Genomic DNA, 15,081 nt, shown 5'->3' with positions numbered 1-15,081 from the left:
CTATGTTCTTATTTTTATTTAATAAAAATTTCTGATTCACATATACATACAAATTACTTTTTTTTTCTCCTTTTACAGCTGCACCTACAGGATATGGAAGTTTCCAGGCTAGGGGTCAAATCAGAGCTGCAGCTGCAGTCCCATGCCACAGTGAGAGCAACTCAGGATCTGAGCCACACAGGGACAGACTGTGGTGGTCATCTCAGAGGCCAGAGGGAGGCATGGCTTGCCACCACTGGGGGCCTGTGAGTGGGCTCCACCTGTAACCCCAATCACCTCAGGGGTTGGCAAAAAAGAAAAAAGAGGGCACTGCAACCAAGCACCATACACTATTGTTCTCACTCTCCTTGGAACACACCCACCCTGCAGCTGCCACTGCCAAATGCTCTGGGCAGTGCCCAGACACTGGTCACTGTCCCTTCCCAAGACCCTAGAACTGGGAGTGGCTGGTGCAGCACCTCCTGGGGGGGCTAAGTGGGACAGGGTGCCTCTTGTGTGGTCTCCAGGCAGTGGGGGCAAACTGTCACAGTTATCCCTGATTGCAGAGGTGGGCATGGCCCACCGCCACTGCAGATACCTGAACAAAAATCACTTGCAGTCCCATTCACCTCAAGGGCACCACAGAGGAGGGCATTGTGATTGAACACCAACTACTGATGCTCTCACAACCCCGGGAACACACCCACCCTGCTGATGCCACGGCCAAACATTCCAGGCAGTACCCACATGCCTGCTCTCTGTCACTGCCCAGGATCCTGCAACTAGGAGCAACCTGTACAGCACCTCCTATGTGAGCTAAGTGAGATGGCTTGCTTCATGCATGGTCTACAGGTGGTGGGGGCAAACCACACAGTTATCACTGACTCTAGAGATGGTCATGGCCCGCTCCCAATAGGGGTCCAGAACAGGCACCACCTGTGATTCCAATCACCTCAGAGGAGGGCATTGCAATCAAACACAAGCTATTGTTGCTCTCATTTCCCTGAGAACTCACACACCCTGCTGTTGCTACCACCAAATGCTCTGGTCACCTTGAAGATATGCCTAGAGTTTATTGCCACTTCCCAGGGCCCTACAACTAGGAAAAACCTGTGCCACCTTCCTGCAGATCCTTGCTGCTCTTCAAAGCCCAATGTCCAGGCACTGATTGCTGGCCCTACCCATTGCCTCCTTCTCCCTGAAAACACACTGATCATCCTGGGAATAACAGCCTGCCCACACTGAAGAAAGAGACAGCAAATATTCACACTTCCACCCCTAAAATAAATAATAACCCCCCACAAAATACAAAAGGGTGCTCTTGCATAGAAGTAGCCCTCCAAGACTACAGGTTGGCTTCCCTAAACTCACAGAAAAAGAAAAACATAAGCAAGAAGAAGAAGCTCAGAAACCATTCCCAGTTAAAGGAACAGGATGCACATGAAGCAGTCAACAAATAAACAGACCTCTGCAGTCTGACATTGAGTTCAAAAGGAAGATATTGAAAATACTGAAGGAATTAAGAGAGGATATGAACAGTAATGTAGACTCCTTTAGAAAGGAAATAGAAAATATAAAGAAGAGCCAAGAAAAACTGTAAAATTTATTTGCAGAGATGCAAACTCAGCTAAAGTCAATAAAGAGCTGAGTGAATAATGGAGAGGAATGAATTAGTGATGTGGAAGATAAAATAATAGAATCACCCAATCAGGACAGCAGACAGAAAACCAAATGGAAAAACATGAAAGCAATATGAGTCCTACGGGATAATATAAAGTGGGCCAATCTACACACAATAGGAAGGAAAAGAAAAAGAAAAGGGGATTGAAAATATATTTGAAGAAATTGTGGCTGAAAACTTTCCAAATCTAAAGGATACAGATATCAAGATAGAGGAAGCACAGAAGGCCCCAAACAAGTTGAACCCAAACAGGCCCACACAAAGGCAGATTATAATAAAAATGGCAAAAGGTAAAGAGAGGATTCTAAAGGCAGCAAGAGAAAAGCAGAGCATTAAATATAAGGGAACCCCCATAAGGCTATCAGCTGATTTCTCTACAGAAACACTACAGGCCAGAAGGGAGTGGCAAGATATATTTAAAGTGCTGAAAGGAAAAGATTTGCATCCTGGAATACTCTTATCAAGCAATAATATCATTTAAATTAGAAGGGGAAAAAAAGATTTTATCCAACAAACAAAAACTAAAAGAGTACAGCAATACTAAACCCATTCTAAAAGAAATACTGAAAGGGCTTCTCTAAAATAAAAAAAAAAGAGAGAGAGAAGAAGAAAAGAAGAATTAGGATGGAAGAAATAACAACTGGAATGCAGTCACTTAAATAAGCCAGCATACAGATCTAAACAGGAAGATGTTTAAGAAATAATAAAATAAAATAAAAACCAGACATCAAAAAAATCATATATTCTGGGGAAGGAAAGTAAGAAAATACAGATTATTTTTTTTATTTTAATGATGTGTTTGAGCCTATATGACTATCAGGCAAAAGCAAGTAGATACAGGAAGGGGTTAAAGTATTTTAAAAACAGGGAAACCACAAATCAAAACCAAACATTACATTCACAAAAACTGAAAAGTACTCAAGCATAAAATAAATGTAAACCATCCAACAAAAAAAGAAAAAAAGAGGAACATATAATCAACTGGAAAACAAGGTTTAAAATGGCAATAAACACATATCTATCAATAGTAACCTTAAATATCAATGGACTGAATGCTCCAATCAAGCAACACAGAGTGGCAGATTGGATAAAAAAGCAAAAACCTTCAATATTCTGCCTACAAGAAACTCACCTTAGGGCAAAGGACACATATAGGTTGAACATGAGGAGATGGGAAAAGATATTTCATGACAATGGACAAGACAGGAAATCAGGAGTTGCAATACTCATATCAGACAAAATAGACCTTAAAACTAAGGCCATAAAGAAAGATCAAAGAAGGACACTATTTAATGGTTAAAGGACCCATTCAAGAAGAGGCTATCACAATTGTCAATATACATGCCCCTAATATAGGAGAACCCAGATACATACAACAAACACTAACAGACATAAAAGGATAAATTTATGGGAATACAATCATAGTAGGAGATTTTAACACCCCACTCACATCAATGGACAGATCCTCTAGACAGAAAATCAATAAGGCAACAGAGATCCTAAAGGACACAATAGAAAAGTTAGACTTAATCGACATTTTCAGGACATTACATCCAAAAAAATCAGAATATACATTCTTCTCAAGTGCACATGGAACATTCTCAAGAATTGATCACATACTGGGACACAAAGCTAACCTCAACAAATTTAAGAGTATAGAAATTATTTCAAGTATCTTCTCTGACCACAATGGCATAAAACTATAAATTAACCATAGGAAAAGAAATAAGAAAAAACTGACTACATGGAGACTAAACAACATGCTACTAAAAAACCAATGGGTCAATGAGGAAATCAAGAAGGAAATTTAAAAATCCCTCAAGACAAATGATAATGAAGACACAAACACTCAAAATCTATAGGATGCCACAAAAGCAGTGCTCAGGGGGAAGTTCATAGCAGTACAGGCCTTCCTCAAAAAAGAAGAAAAATCTTAAACAACTTAACCCAACATCTGAATGACTTAGAAAAAGAAGAGCAAACAAAACCTAAAGTCAGCACAAGGAAAGAAATCATAAAGATAAAATAGGAAATCAATAAAATAGAGATTCAAAAAAGAGAAAAAAATCAATAAAACCAAGAGCTGGTTCTTTGAAAAGGTAAACAAAATTGACAGACCTCTGGATAGACTCACCAAGAAGAGGAGAGAAAAAACCCAAATTAACAAAAGAAGAAATGAAAAAGGAGAGGTCACAACGGATACTAGAGAAATACGGAAAACCATAAGAGAATATTATGAACAATTATATGCCAACAAATTTGACAACCTAGAAGAAATGGACAACTTTCTAGAGACTTACAGCCTGCCAAAACTGAATCAAGAAGAAATAGATCAATGGAACAGAGTGATCGATAGAAATGAAATTGAATATGTCATAAAAACATTCCCTACAAATAAAAGTCCAGGACCAGATGGCTTCACAGGTGATTTTTACAAAACATACAAAGAGGAATTTATACCCATCCTCGTTAAACTTTTTCAAAAGTTTGAAGAAGAAGGAACATTATCAAAGACATCCTACGATGCCATCACCCTAATTCTAAAACCAGACAAAGATACCACCAAAAAAGAAAATCATAGGCCAATATCTGATGAATACAGATGCAAAAACTCTCAACAAAATTTTAGCCAACCGAATCCAACAACATATCAAAAAATCATACACCATTAGCAGGTGGGATTCATCCCAGGTGCACAAGGATGGTTCAACATACACAAATCAATCAACGCCTTACACCCAGTTAACAAAAGAGAAGTCAAAAACTGCATGATCATTTCAATAGATGCAGAAAAAGCATTTGACAAAATACAACATCCATTCATGATCAAAACTCTTACCAAAGTGGGTATAGAGGGAACATATGTTAACATAATTAAAGCCATTTCTGACAAATCCACAGCAAATATAATACTCAATGGAGAAAATCTGAAAGCCTTCCCACTAAAATTTGGAACAAGACAAGGATGCCCACTCTCACCACTGTTATTCAACATAGTATTGGAAGTCCTAGCCTCAGCAATCAGACAAACAAAAGGCATTCAAATAGGAAGAGAAGAGGTAAAACTGTCACTGTATGCAGATGACATGATACTATATATAAAAAAACCCAAGGACTCAACCCAAAAACTACTTGAACTGATCAACAAATTCAGCAAAGTAGCAAGACATAAGATTAACATTCAGAAATCAGTTGCATTTCTCTATACTAACAATGAAATATTAGAAAAGGAATACAAAAATATGATACCTTTTAAAACTGCACCCCAAAAAATCAAATACCTGGAAACACATCTTACCAAGGAGGTAAAGTACTTATACTAAGAACTACAAAACATTAATCAAGGAAATTAAATAAGATGTAAAGAAATGGAAAGATATTCTGTGCTCCTGGGTTGGAAAAATTAATATTGTAAAAATGGCCATACTATCCAAAGCAATCTACAGATTCAATGCAATCTCTATCAAATTACCCATGACATTTTTCAAAGTAGAACAAACAATCAAAAAATTTACATGGAACCACAAAAGACCCAGAATTGCCAAAGCTAGCTGGAGGAACAAAAACCAAGCAGGAGGCATCACTCTCCCAGACTTCAGGCAATATTACAAAGCCACAATCATCAAGACAGTGTGGTCCTGGTACCAAAACAGACATATAGACCAATGGAACAGAATAGAGAATCCAGAAATAAACCCAGACACCTATGGGCAATTATTCTTTGACAAAGGAAGCAAGAACATAAAATGGGGAAAAGACAGTCTTTTCAGCAAGTATTGCTGGGAAACCTGGACAGCTGCATGCAAATCAATGAAACTAGAACACATCCCCACAACCATGCAAGAAAATAAACTCAAAATGGCTTAAAGACTTAAATATAAGACAAGACACCATCAAACTCCTGGAAGAGAACATAGGCAAAACATTCTCTGACATCAACCTTACAAATGTTTTCTCAGGTCAATCTCCCAAAGCAACAGAAATAAAAGCAAAAATAAACCAATGGGACTTAATCAAACTGACAAGCTTTTGCACAGCAAAGGAAACCAAAAAGAAAACAAGACAACATACAGAATGGGATAAAATAGTTTCAAATGATGCAATGGACAAGGGCTTAATCTCTAGGATACACAAACAACTTATACAACTCAATAGCAAAAAAGCCAACAACCCAGTTGAAAAATGGGCAAAAGACCTGAATAGACATTTCTCCAAGGAAGATGTACAGATGGCCAACAAGCATATGAAAAAATGCTCAACATCCCTGATTATTAGAGAAATGCAAATCAAAACTACTATGAGATACCACTTCACACCAGTCAGAATGGCCATCATTAAGAAGTCCACAAATGCTGGAGGGGGTGTGGAGAAATGGGAACCCTCCTGCACTGTTGGTGGGAATGTAAGCTGGTACAACCACTATGGTGAACAGTGTGGAGGTACCTTAGAAAACTAAATCTAGAACTCCCCCATGACCCAGCAACCCCACTCTTGGGCATATATCCAGACAAAACTTTCCTTAAAAAGTCACATGCACCTGCATGTTCGTTGTAGCACTATTCACAATAGCCAAGACATGGAAACAACCCAAATGTCCATTGACAGATAATTGGATTAGGAAGATGTGGTATATATACACAATGGAATACCACTCAGCCATAAAAAAGAATAAAATAATGCCATTTGCAGCACCATGGATGGAAGTAGAGACTCCCATAGTGAGTGAAGTAACTCAGAAAGAGAAAGACAAATACCATATGACATCATTTATATCTGGAATCTAATATATGGCACAAATGAATCTTTCCACAGAAAAGAAAATCATGGACTTGGAGAATAGACTTGTGGTTGCCAAGAGGGGAGAGGGAGGGAATGGGGTGGATTGGGAACTTGGGGTTAATATATGCAAACTATTGACTTTGGAATGGATTAGCAATGAGATCCTGCTGTGTAGCCCTGGGAACTATGTCTAGTCACTTACAATGGAGTGTGATAATGTGAGAAAAAAATGTATACATGTATGTGTAACTGGGTCACCATGCTGTACAGTGGAAAAAAATGTATTGGGGAAATAACAATTAAAAATAAATAAATAAATAAATAAGAATCTGAGCCACATCTGCAACTTATGCAACACCAGATCCTTAACCCACTGAGCAAGACCTGGATCAAACCCACATCCTCATGGACACTCTGTCGGGTTCTCAGCCTTCCAAGTCACAATGGGAACCCCATACAAATTACTTTTTAAAAGAGTGAGACTAAACTTATCAAATCCCTGCAACAACAGATTCTACTGGGAACTTGTCCCTGTCGAAACTGGTCAATCTAACATTTATACTACTACGTGATTGGATATAAATAAATCATTTCATTTGAAAAAGAAAAAATGCTGACAATAATTCTAGACTCTTAAATTGGCACTGGGAATATGAAAGTATTGCCACAGAGGGCATGACAGATGATCTGGGGGTTGGAACTACATGGAGACAGATTTCAGCAGAGACAAAATTCATCAGACTGAACATTTAAAATATGTGTGGTTTTTGTTTATAAATTACACCTCCATAAAGTTAAAATCAAAATTAAAAAATCATATTTACTTTGTGTCACTTCAAGAACTCAACACTTACCAAGTGATTTCTTTTTACTGCAGAACATAATTGCTCCTGATTATCTTTCACCAGGTCTCAACGGTTGGCCTATAAAACAAAACAAACAGAAAAAAAAGCAAATACAATAAACCAGAAATGAACACAACATTCGTTTTTGAGAAATGCTCATTAACCATAAATTTCCATCCTTCAGCTTTATTCCTAGTCAAATCTAGACAACTAGGTAACACAATAAGGAATAACAGACCCCACTTATCAGCTTTAACTCTAATAAGATAAGCATAATTCTATACGAAAATTATCTATTTGTATTACAGTGGCTATATGGAACTAGTTAAGATAAGTACAAATATACAATTCAGTTTGGCATTAAAATAGAGCCAAATTTGTTCATACATTCAAAACTCTGTGAATCAGAGTATCTCAGGGGTAATGCTCCAGCACCTGCCTTTTATTCAAGCACCAAAAGTGATTCCTTCCCATAGCCACAGCTGGGAACTACTGCTAAGCTATGGGAGATAATGTGGAAGAAACTATTGGCCAGGCTCTACAGAAACAAAATACAGTTCAAAATTTTTTCTCTTGTGTATAGTCTCTTCCATATAATTATTAAAAAGCCAGAATAATGCATTAAAGACTTACATGTAAGACCTGAAACCATAAAATTCTTAGAAGAAAAAATAGGCATTGCACCCCTGGACATCAGTATTAGTAATTTTTTTGGTGTGTTGGCGGGGACGGAATCTGTCTCCTCAGGCAAGGGAAGTAAAAGTGAAAATGGAATTACATCAAATTAAAAAGCTTTGGCACAGTGAAGGAAACTATCAACAAAATGAAAAGCCTACCTACTGCCTAGGAGAAGATATCTGCAAATGATACATCTGATAATGTGCTAATATGCAAAATATACAAAGAACATATACAACACAACTTAAAATTTTTTAAATAAAAACTTTTTTAATTTTTTTTTAATTTGAAAATGGTCAGAGACATTTTTTTCCAAAGAAGAGACATATAGATGGCCAACAGACACATACAAAGATGTTCAACATCACTAATCACCAGGGAAATGCGAATCAAAACCACAATGAGATACCACCTCACACCTCTCAGAATGGCTATTATCAAAAACAACAAATAAGTGTTAGCAAGAACACAGAGAAAAGGGCACTGTTTTCTTATGCACTGTTGATGGGAATGTAAATTGGCAAAATGGCTATGGAAAACAATATGGAGAGTCCTCAAAAAAGTGTAAAAAAAAAAAACCGTATGATCCAGCAATTCCCCTTCTGGGCATTTTTCCAAATACTACAAAAACACTGATTCAAAAAGATATATGCATGGGAGTTCCCATCGTGGCTCAGTGGTTAACAAATCCGACTAGGAACCATGAGGTTGCTGGTTCGATCCCTGGCCTTGCTCAGTGGGTGAAGGATCAGGCATTGCATTGCTGTGAGCTGTGATGTAGGTTGGTGACGCAGCTCAGATCCCTAGTTGCTGTGGCTCTGGCATAGGCCTTTGGCTACAGCTCTGATTCGACCCCTAGCCTGGGAATTTCCATATGTCTCGGGAGCGGCCCAAGAAATGGCAAAAAGACCAAAAAAAAAAAAAAGATATATGCACCCTTATGTTCATCACACCATTATTTCCAATAACCAAGATATGGAAGCAACTTAAGTACCCATTGAGAGCTTAATGGATAAAGAAGATGTCACACACACACACACACACACACACACACACACAGTGGAATACTATTCAGACATCAAAAAGAATGAAATCTTACCATTTTCGATAATATGGATATACCTAGGGAGTATTATGTTAGGTGAAACAAGAGAAAGACAACTACTGTATGATCTCACTTATATCTAGAATCTGAAAAACAAAGAAATTAGTAACTAGAATCCCCCTCCCCCCACACACACACACAAACCCTCAGAGATACAGGCAACAAAAAGGTGATTGCCAGCAAGGAGGGAAGTGGGAGGATGAGTAAAATAGGTATGAGATATTGAGAGGGTCAAACTTCCAGTGACAAAATAAATGAGTCATGGGGAAGAAATGTACAGTGTGGGGAATATAGTCAATAATAATGCAATAGATCCATATGGTGATAGACGGTAACTAGACCTACTACAGGGATCATTTTGAAATGTATAGAAATATCAAATTGTGGTGCTGCGCACCAGGAACTAACATAGTGTTGTAGGTCAATTATATTTCAAAAGACAAACAATAAACTACAGGAAAAAAAAAAAAAGAAGATCAGATTTGTGGTTACCAGAGGTGGGGTATGGAAGGAAGTGGAAAAGGATAAAGGTGATTAAAATGTACAAACTTCCAGTTAGAAGATATCAGGCACTAGGGATGTCATGTACAACATGATGAATATAATTAACACTGTCGTGTGCTATATACGAAAGCTTTTAAGAGAGTAAGTCTTATGAGTTCTCATTACAAGGAAAAAACACTTTTTTCTTTTTCTTTTATCTATCTGAGATGATGGCATCTGGAAATTATTAAATAATACTGATCAAATCATGATGCCGTACACCTTAAACTTACACAGTGCTGTATGTCAGATTATATCCTACTAAAACTGGAAGGAAAATAAAATCATTTAGCAATAAATAAATAGGGAGGCAGAATAATGTTATTATTGTCTTTCATTTTTTCCTTACATACAGCCTAGTCTTCTTCATGAGATAAACTCTATTAAGGATTTAGAATGAATAAATAAAGAAGCAAACAAATAACTTCAATATTTAGAACTCAATAGACGATGGAAATGAACTCAGGCACCTTGGCAGACACATGACAGGGTAGGCAGAAGTACTGAATGCATGCTCTTTAGATTAAAAAGAGAAATGGTTGGGAGTTCCCATTGTGGATTAGGAATCTGGCATTGCTGTGAGCTGTGGTGTAGGTCACAGATGCAGCTCGGATCTGGCATTGCTGTGGCTCTGGCATAGGCCAGCAGCAAAAGCTCTAATTTGACCCCTAGCCTGGGAACCTCCATATGCCACAGGTACAGCCCTAAAAAGACAAAAAAAAAATAGAGAGAGAAATGGTTTGTTTGTTCCTGCTCAAAGAAGTGGCATAGCAGGATGCATTAAATAAACATAAAAGAAGAAGTTGTTCAGTCATGTGGAGACCAGAAAAGAGGAAGGGTAATGCTTATGGCTTAAGAGTTGCAAGAAAAAGAGAATGCAGAGGAATTTCATCAACACCTACTGCTCCACTACAAATCTCTGGAGTCTAAAAAGCCTGCAACCATCAATATTTCTCCCTGTTTTGCCCAGAGGTTCATGAGTTCCCATCACCAGCTGCTAGATAAACAGCAACCTGCTGAGGGAACAGCCACCCCTCCGGTGCCCCTGACAAACAAGGCCATCAGCATCATGTAAAACTCACTGCTTTTTCAGGGACAAGCCACTAGAACTGATGAATCCAACAAGAAGACAAGGGTACCACTGCCAGGTGCTGCCAGAAGCAGGGATAGGTCCTCAAGTGTAACCCATCAAATTACTCTTCTGTTTTTCTTCCCATGCCTTCTACCAACTGCCACCAAAAGCTGCCTAAGACAGTCCCCCCCACTTCCCCTGCTCACTGCTCCCCACCCCCTCTAGGCAGCAGACGCCCCTAGGACATGCCTGCTGATCAGTGACTGCTTTCCTGTGCATTCCTCCTAATGAGTTTCCCAGCTCTAGCCCTGGCTACCTACAGACCAAGATCCACATTGAAGTCAGAGTCACCTCTATAAAAGTTAAATGGCATTATGTCACATTCCTGATTAAAACCCTCCAATGACCTCCCATTGGCCTTAGAAAAAAAAGATCAAATTCTAACATGACTCATTGCTCTGCAACCTGGTCCCTGTTAGCTTTCCTAGCCTGATTCTCATCACTCTCCGTACTACCCCCATTCCTCCTTGTAACCCCTCACGTCTATTTTACAGAAATACTCAATTTAGCTTCTTTCCATTTGAGGGCCTTCACACATGCTCTTCCCTCTGCCTGTAAGAAGCCAACCCCATTGTCAACCCCTTCACCTGAAAAATTCATACTCAAATTTCCAATATCAACTCATAGATCACTTCCTCTAGGAGTCCTCCCTTGGTCTCCCAAATCAAAGATAAGAGCACTTCCTATCTGCTCTCATAGAATCCAGAACTTTCCATTTCAGAGCCCCTATCATTCTAGAATGTGTCTGCCTATTGTATTGGCTGATTTCCCATTAGTCTACAACTCCAGTGGGGCAGAGACCTGATATGTCTTATCTATAGTTATACCTCCAGCATCTAATGCATGCCTGGCTTACAGCAGTATTCAGTAAACATTTGCTAAATGAAAGAATGATTGCTGCTCTCAGTTTCTATAAGGAATGAAACAAAGGCCTCCAGATGCTAAAATGCATTTCCCTTTTAGCAACTATCCCTTCCCAGACCCCAACCTCAAGTACAAGAATGTCTTAGATCTTCCCAAATTGCGAATCATCATGGCTTTCTTGACTGCTCCCTCTCTCCAGTTGGTCCCCATCCTCCTGTGCACCCGCCCCCCAAGCCTAGGAAGAACCTCAAAGAACAAGAAGCATTTGATTACCAATAGGAACAGGATTGCAGGCAAACTGAAGAGCATGAGATAGGAGGAAATTTGCAAATTTGGGGGGAGGAGGGCAAGAGGAAGCATTCTGACTCTAGAAGAAAATGCACAAAAGGGATTTTTTGAGGGAAATCCTTTCTACGAGAAGTAACATGGACAAGGGAAGTTTTAATCCATAAAGGACTATCTGTGTTCCAAAAAATACGTACAACAACAGATACAAAAAAGCAACATGGAAAAGGATTCTGTGACAATGACACCTGGATCTGGTGGCCCCATCTGGTCAGAGAGTTAAGGTTCATCAGCAAATTCTAAGCCAACTTGTTAGGACTTGAAAACTCTCTCTAGGGACTAAGTAAACAGGTTTTGTTTTCATGGGTGCAGAGTCCCTCGAGCAGGTGAAAAGAATTATTCTTTAAGCAAGATGGCAAAAGGGACTCTCCACTCTGACAGGCGGTAAAAGAAAGAAATTCAATCTCTCAGGAAGTTATTAAAGGTACTGGCCAGTGGCCAACTTTTTCTTCCTTTTTCCTTATTGGTTCGCTAGATTGCTTTGATGGATTAGTACTAACAGGCAGTATAAAGGATGAATTAAATACACGATTGTTTAATATAAAGGGAACTCAAAAGAAAATACCCATGAAACCCCTTCTCTCTCTTATTTTAGATCTTCCTACAAGCACTTATCATTTTAAAAAACCTCTAACAATTAAACATAAAGCAATACCATATTCTTCCTAAAATTACCTTTAAGCCATACAACTATTTCATTGCTTTTACTTTCTCTAATGCCATTTCACAAATATCTTTGAAGCCTTTTTATTTTAAAGATAATGAATAAATTCTGTTTAAATTTTAGCCATTTTTGCTTTTGTAGAAAATATTCTCTATTGCATAATGAATCCACAGAAATAATGCAATTACTGTTGTATAAATTAAACAATATTTATGTAAGATTCGTAAAAGTTGTTTCTTGTTAATGACCTGATTCAAGTGTTTTTATTCTCTAGAGCATATGATTACAACAAAAATTAACAACTGAAGTTCAAGTCCATGTTTCCTCCAATTCAATCTTATCCTTGTAACAGCAGCAATCCCAGCATATTTAATGGAGGATTCATACTAATGTAGCAGAGCCCAGTGTAAATTTGAAGAAGTAAAATTTAGTGCTTTTATTGTTGTACATATATGAGTTCACCAAAATACTCCAGCTGACATTCTCTCCACCTGTAAAAGATGTCAAAGTAAAGAAAAAGCCATCTTTTGTTGAACTTTAGAATCAGTGAAAGTCTAAAGAAATAGACTCAAAAAAAATCAAGTGATAAAGAAGGATTTGTAAATAAACTATAATAAAATAATAAAAATACAAAAGAAGGATTTGCTAAAATGAAATCTAGCCCCAAAAGTAGGAACTTAGGAATTTGAAATTCAACCATTTACAAGTGCTAAAGCAAATATTATTTCCATGAATACCTTCCTCCTTTTTTGAAATTACCTCAAAGCAGAAGAAACGGGAAAAGTTGAGCTGCTAGATAGGTCTTATCTTACCCTTACCTTCACCTTATGTAAAGAATTTAAATGGTGCTTTTCTTGTGTCAAAGTGTTAGTGGGTTTTTATAAGAAAGGTCTGTGGAAATGTAGGAAGAGAGAGAAATGGAACTACAATAATAGCTAAGCACTTTATGTGTGTTAATTCATTAAAATGACTACTTTATTGGCAAAGATTGAGAGCAATACTTGCATGAAGAATTTGAGGCTTTTAACATTTTAAATTTGGGTTTTGAATCTTGGAAAATAATTCCTCTAATGGGAAAAATGGAAAAGTCGAAGGAAAATTGCAGTTTGTTCAAGGGAAATAGGAGTTGGTTTCAGATACCTTGACATTGAAGGTGGTGACAAGACATCCAAGATGGAAATACTACTTAAGAAGCTATTTGCAGAAGAGGGCATCCTGGTCAATCATCCTGGTGATTCCTCAAGGAGGTCCCTGCTTATAGTGAAAATGGGTACAACTGGATGCAGGTGACTCAACACTTTAAACAAAGGATGAAAATGGAGATTCTCTTTAATGATCAGAGGCCATTCAGCAGTCAAGTTATTAGAGTTAATTCCCCCTGCTCCAATTCCAGGATCACCAAGCAGTTTGCTGATAATAACTTGCTTTCCCACAGAAATCTGCCTTCGGGGGAAAAAATACACCTGTCATGCATGTTGAAGTGAACATTCTGGCCCTCCTGACAGCTATATTGCATGTTTTCAATTAACAAATTGTCATTCATCCTACTCTATAGCATCAGTCTCCTGAGCTTGTATTAACCTGTCCCAGAAAGACAGATCTGTTTTTGGTATGCTGTTGAATTAGGGTCCAAACTCTACAGCACAAATGACCCACTCTAGTCATAATAAATTCACCAAGAGGCCACTAAGGGAACAGCCTGCTGACCTGCTGAAAGGGCAGTAGGACGCTATGGCTGCAAGCTTATACATGGGCATCATACCACCTGATGCTGGATTCCTGCTTTTTCTACTAACATTACAGAATATAGTGCAAGTAAGCTCTGTAAGCCTCAGAATGTACACACAAGGACACACAATGGAAGTACTTGCTAGATATTAGTTATCTCGAAGGAAGCCCTCTGAATGGTCTCTGTCAAAAAGTCTACATAAACATAGGATGAAATGAGAACAATGAATGTAATTCTTGTAAGACGCTCTGTTGTAAAATAAAGGTGGTAAAGTGTGAGTGAGTAATGAGACTGGGGGTAGAACCAGTGAGAAGAGAGATTAGAAATATGAGGGAGAGTAACAGGAAGGCAAAGGAATCAGAGGAGACTAGACAAGAAAGGGGAAAGGCTGGGGCCAGGGCAGCTGGGGAAGAGAAAGGAGGCACAGGTGAAGCCAGGAGAGCAGCAAAGGTAGATTCTTGGCAGCTCTCAAGAGTGCTGCCCAGGAAGCCCCCCTGCCTAGCTTCATCTCAGGGTCCAGGGAGAAACTGGAGTATCCCTACTGGGGGATCCTCTACTGCCTGCAAGCAGTGGGTTCTCCCCCAGTTCTCAGGACTCAGGGACAAGATGGGCCATACAGCTTCAAGGAGCCCAACCCCAGCCCTCAACTCATTAAGATCTCCTGCCCCTTCCATTCTATTCTCCAGTCCCTGTTCTGTTTCGCTTACCTTCCTCTTTCCCCAGATCTGTCTTCTGGT

General features: G+C 38.7%; 1 protein-coding gene across 5 annotated transcripts in view; it reads right to left on the bottom strand.

Moving 5' to 3' along the window:
- The window catches only part of ATP8B4 (ATPase phospholipid transporting 8B4 (putative)), a 256,893-nt gene that overhangs the window by 236,707 nt on the left and 5,105 nt on the right, over positions 1 to 15,081 (bottom strand). For all 5 annotated transcript variants that reach the window (XR_007133091.1, XM_047766387.1, XM_047766390.1 and 2 more), the window contains exon 2: positions 7,294 to 7,362. Coding sequence is in view for 4 of the 5 variants with exons in the window: in XM_047766387.1 (XP_047622343.1) it covers positions 7,294 to 7,321 (28 nt within the window). In the remaining variant the exon portion in view is untranslated. The remainder of the gene's footprint in view (positions 1 to 7,293; positions 7,363 to 15,081) is intronic.

This window comes from Phacochoerus africanus, chromosome 2, assembly GCF_016906955.1.
Source record: "Phacochoerus africanus isolate WHEZ1 chromosome 2, ROS_Pafr_v1, whole genome shotgun sequence".
Classification (NCBI taxonomy): domain Eukaryota; kingdom Metazoa; phylum Chordata; class Mammalia; order Artiodactyla; family Suidae; genus Phacochoerus; species Phacochoerus africanus.
Note: the sequence above shows the minus strand (reverse complement) of the source record. Positions and strands in the feature narration are given on the sequence as shown.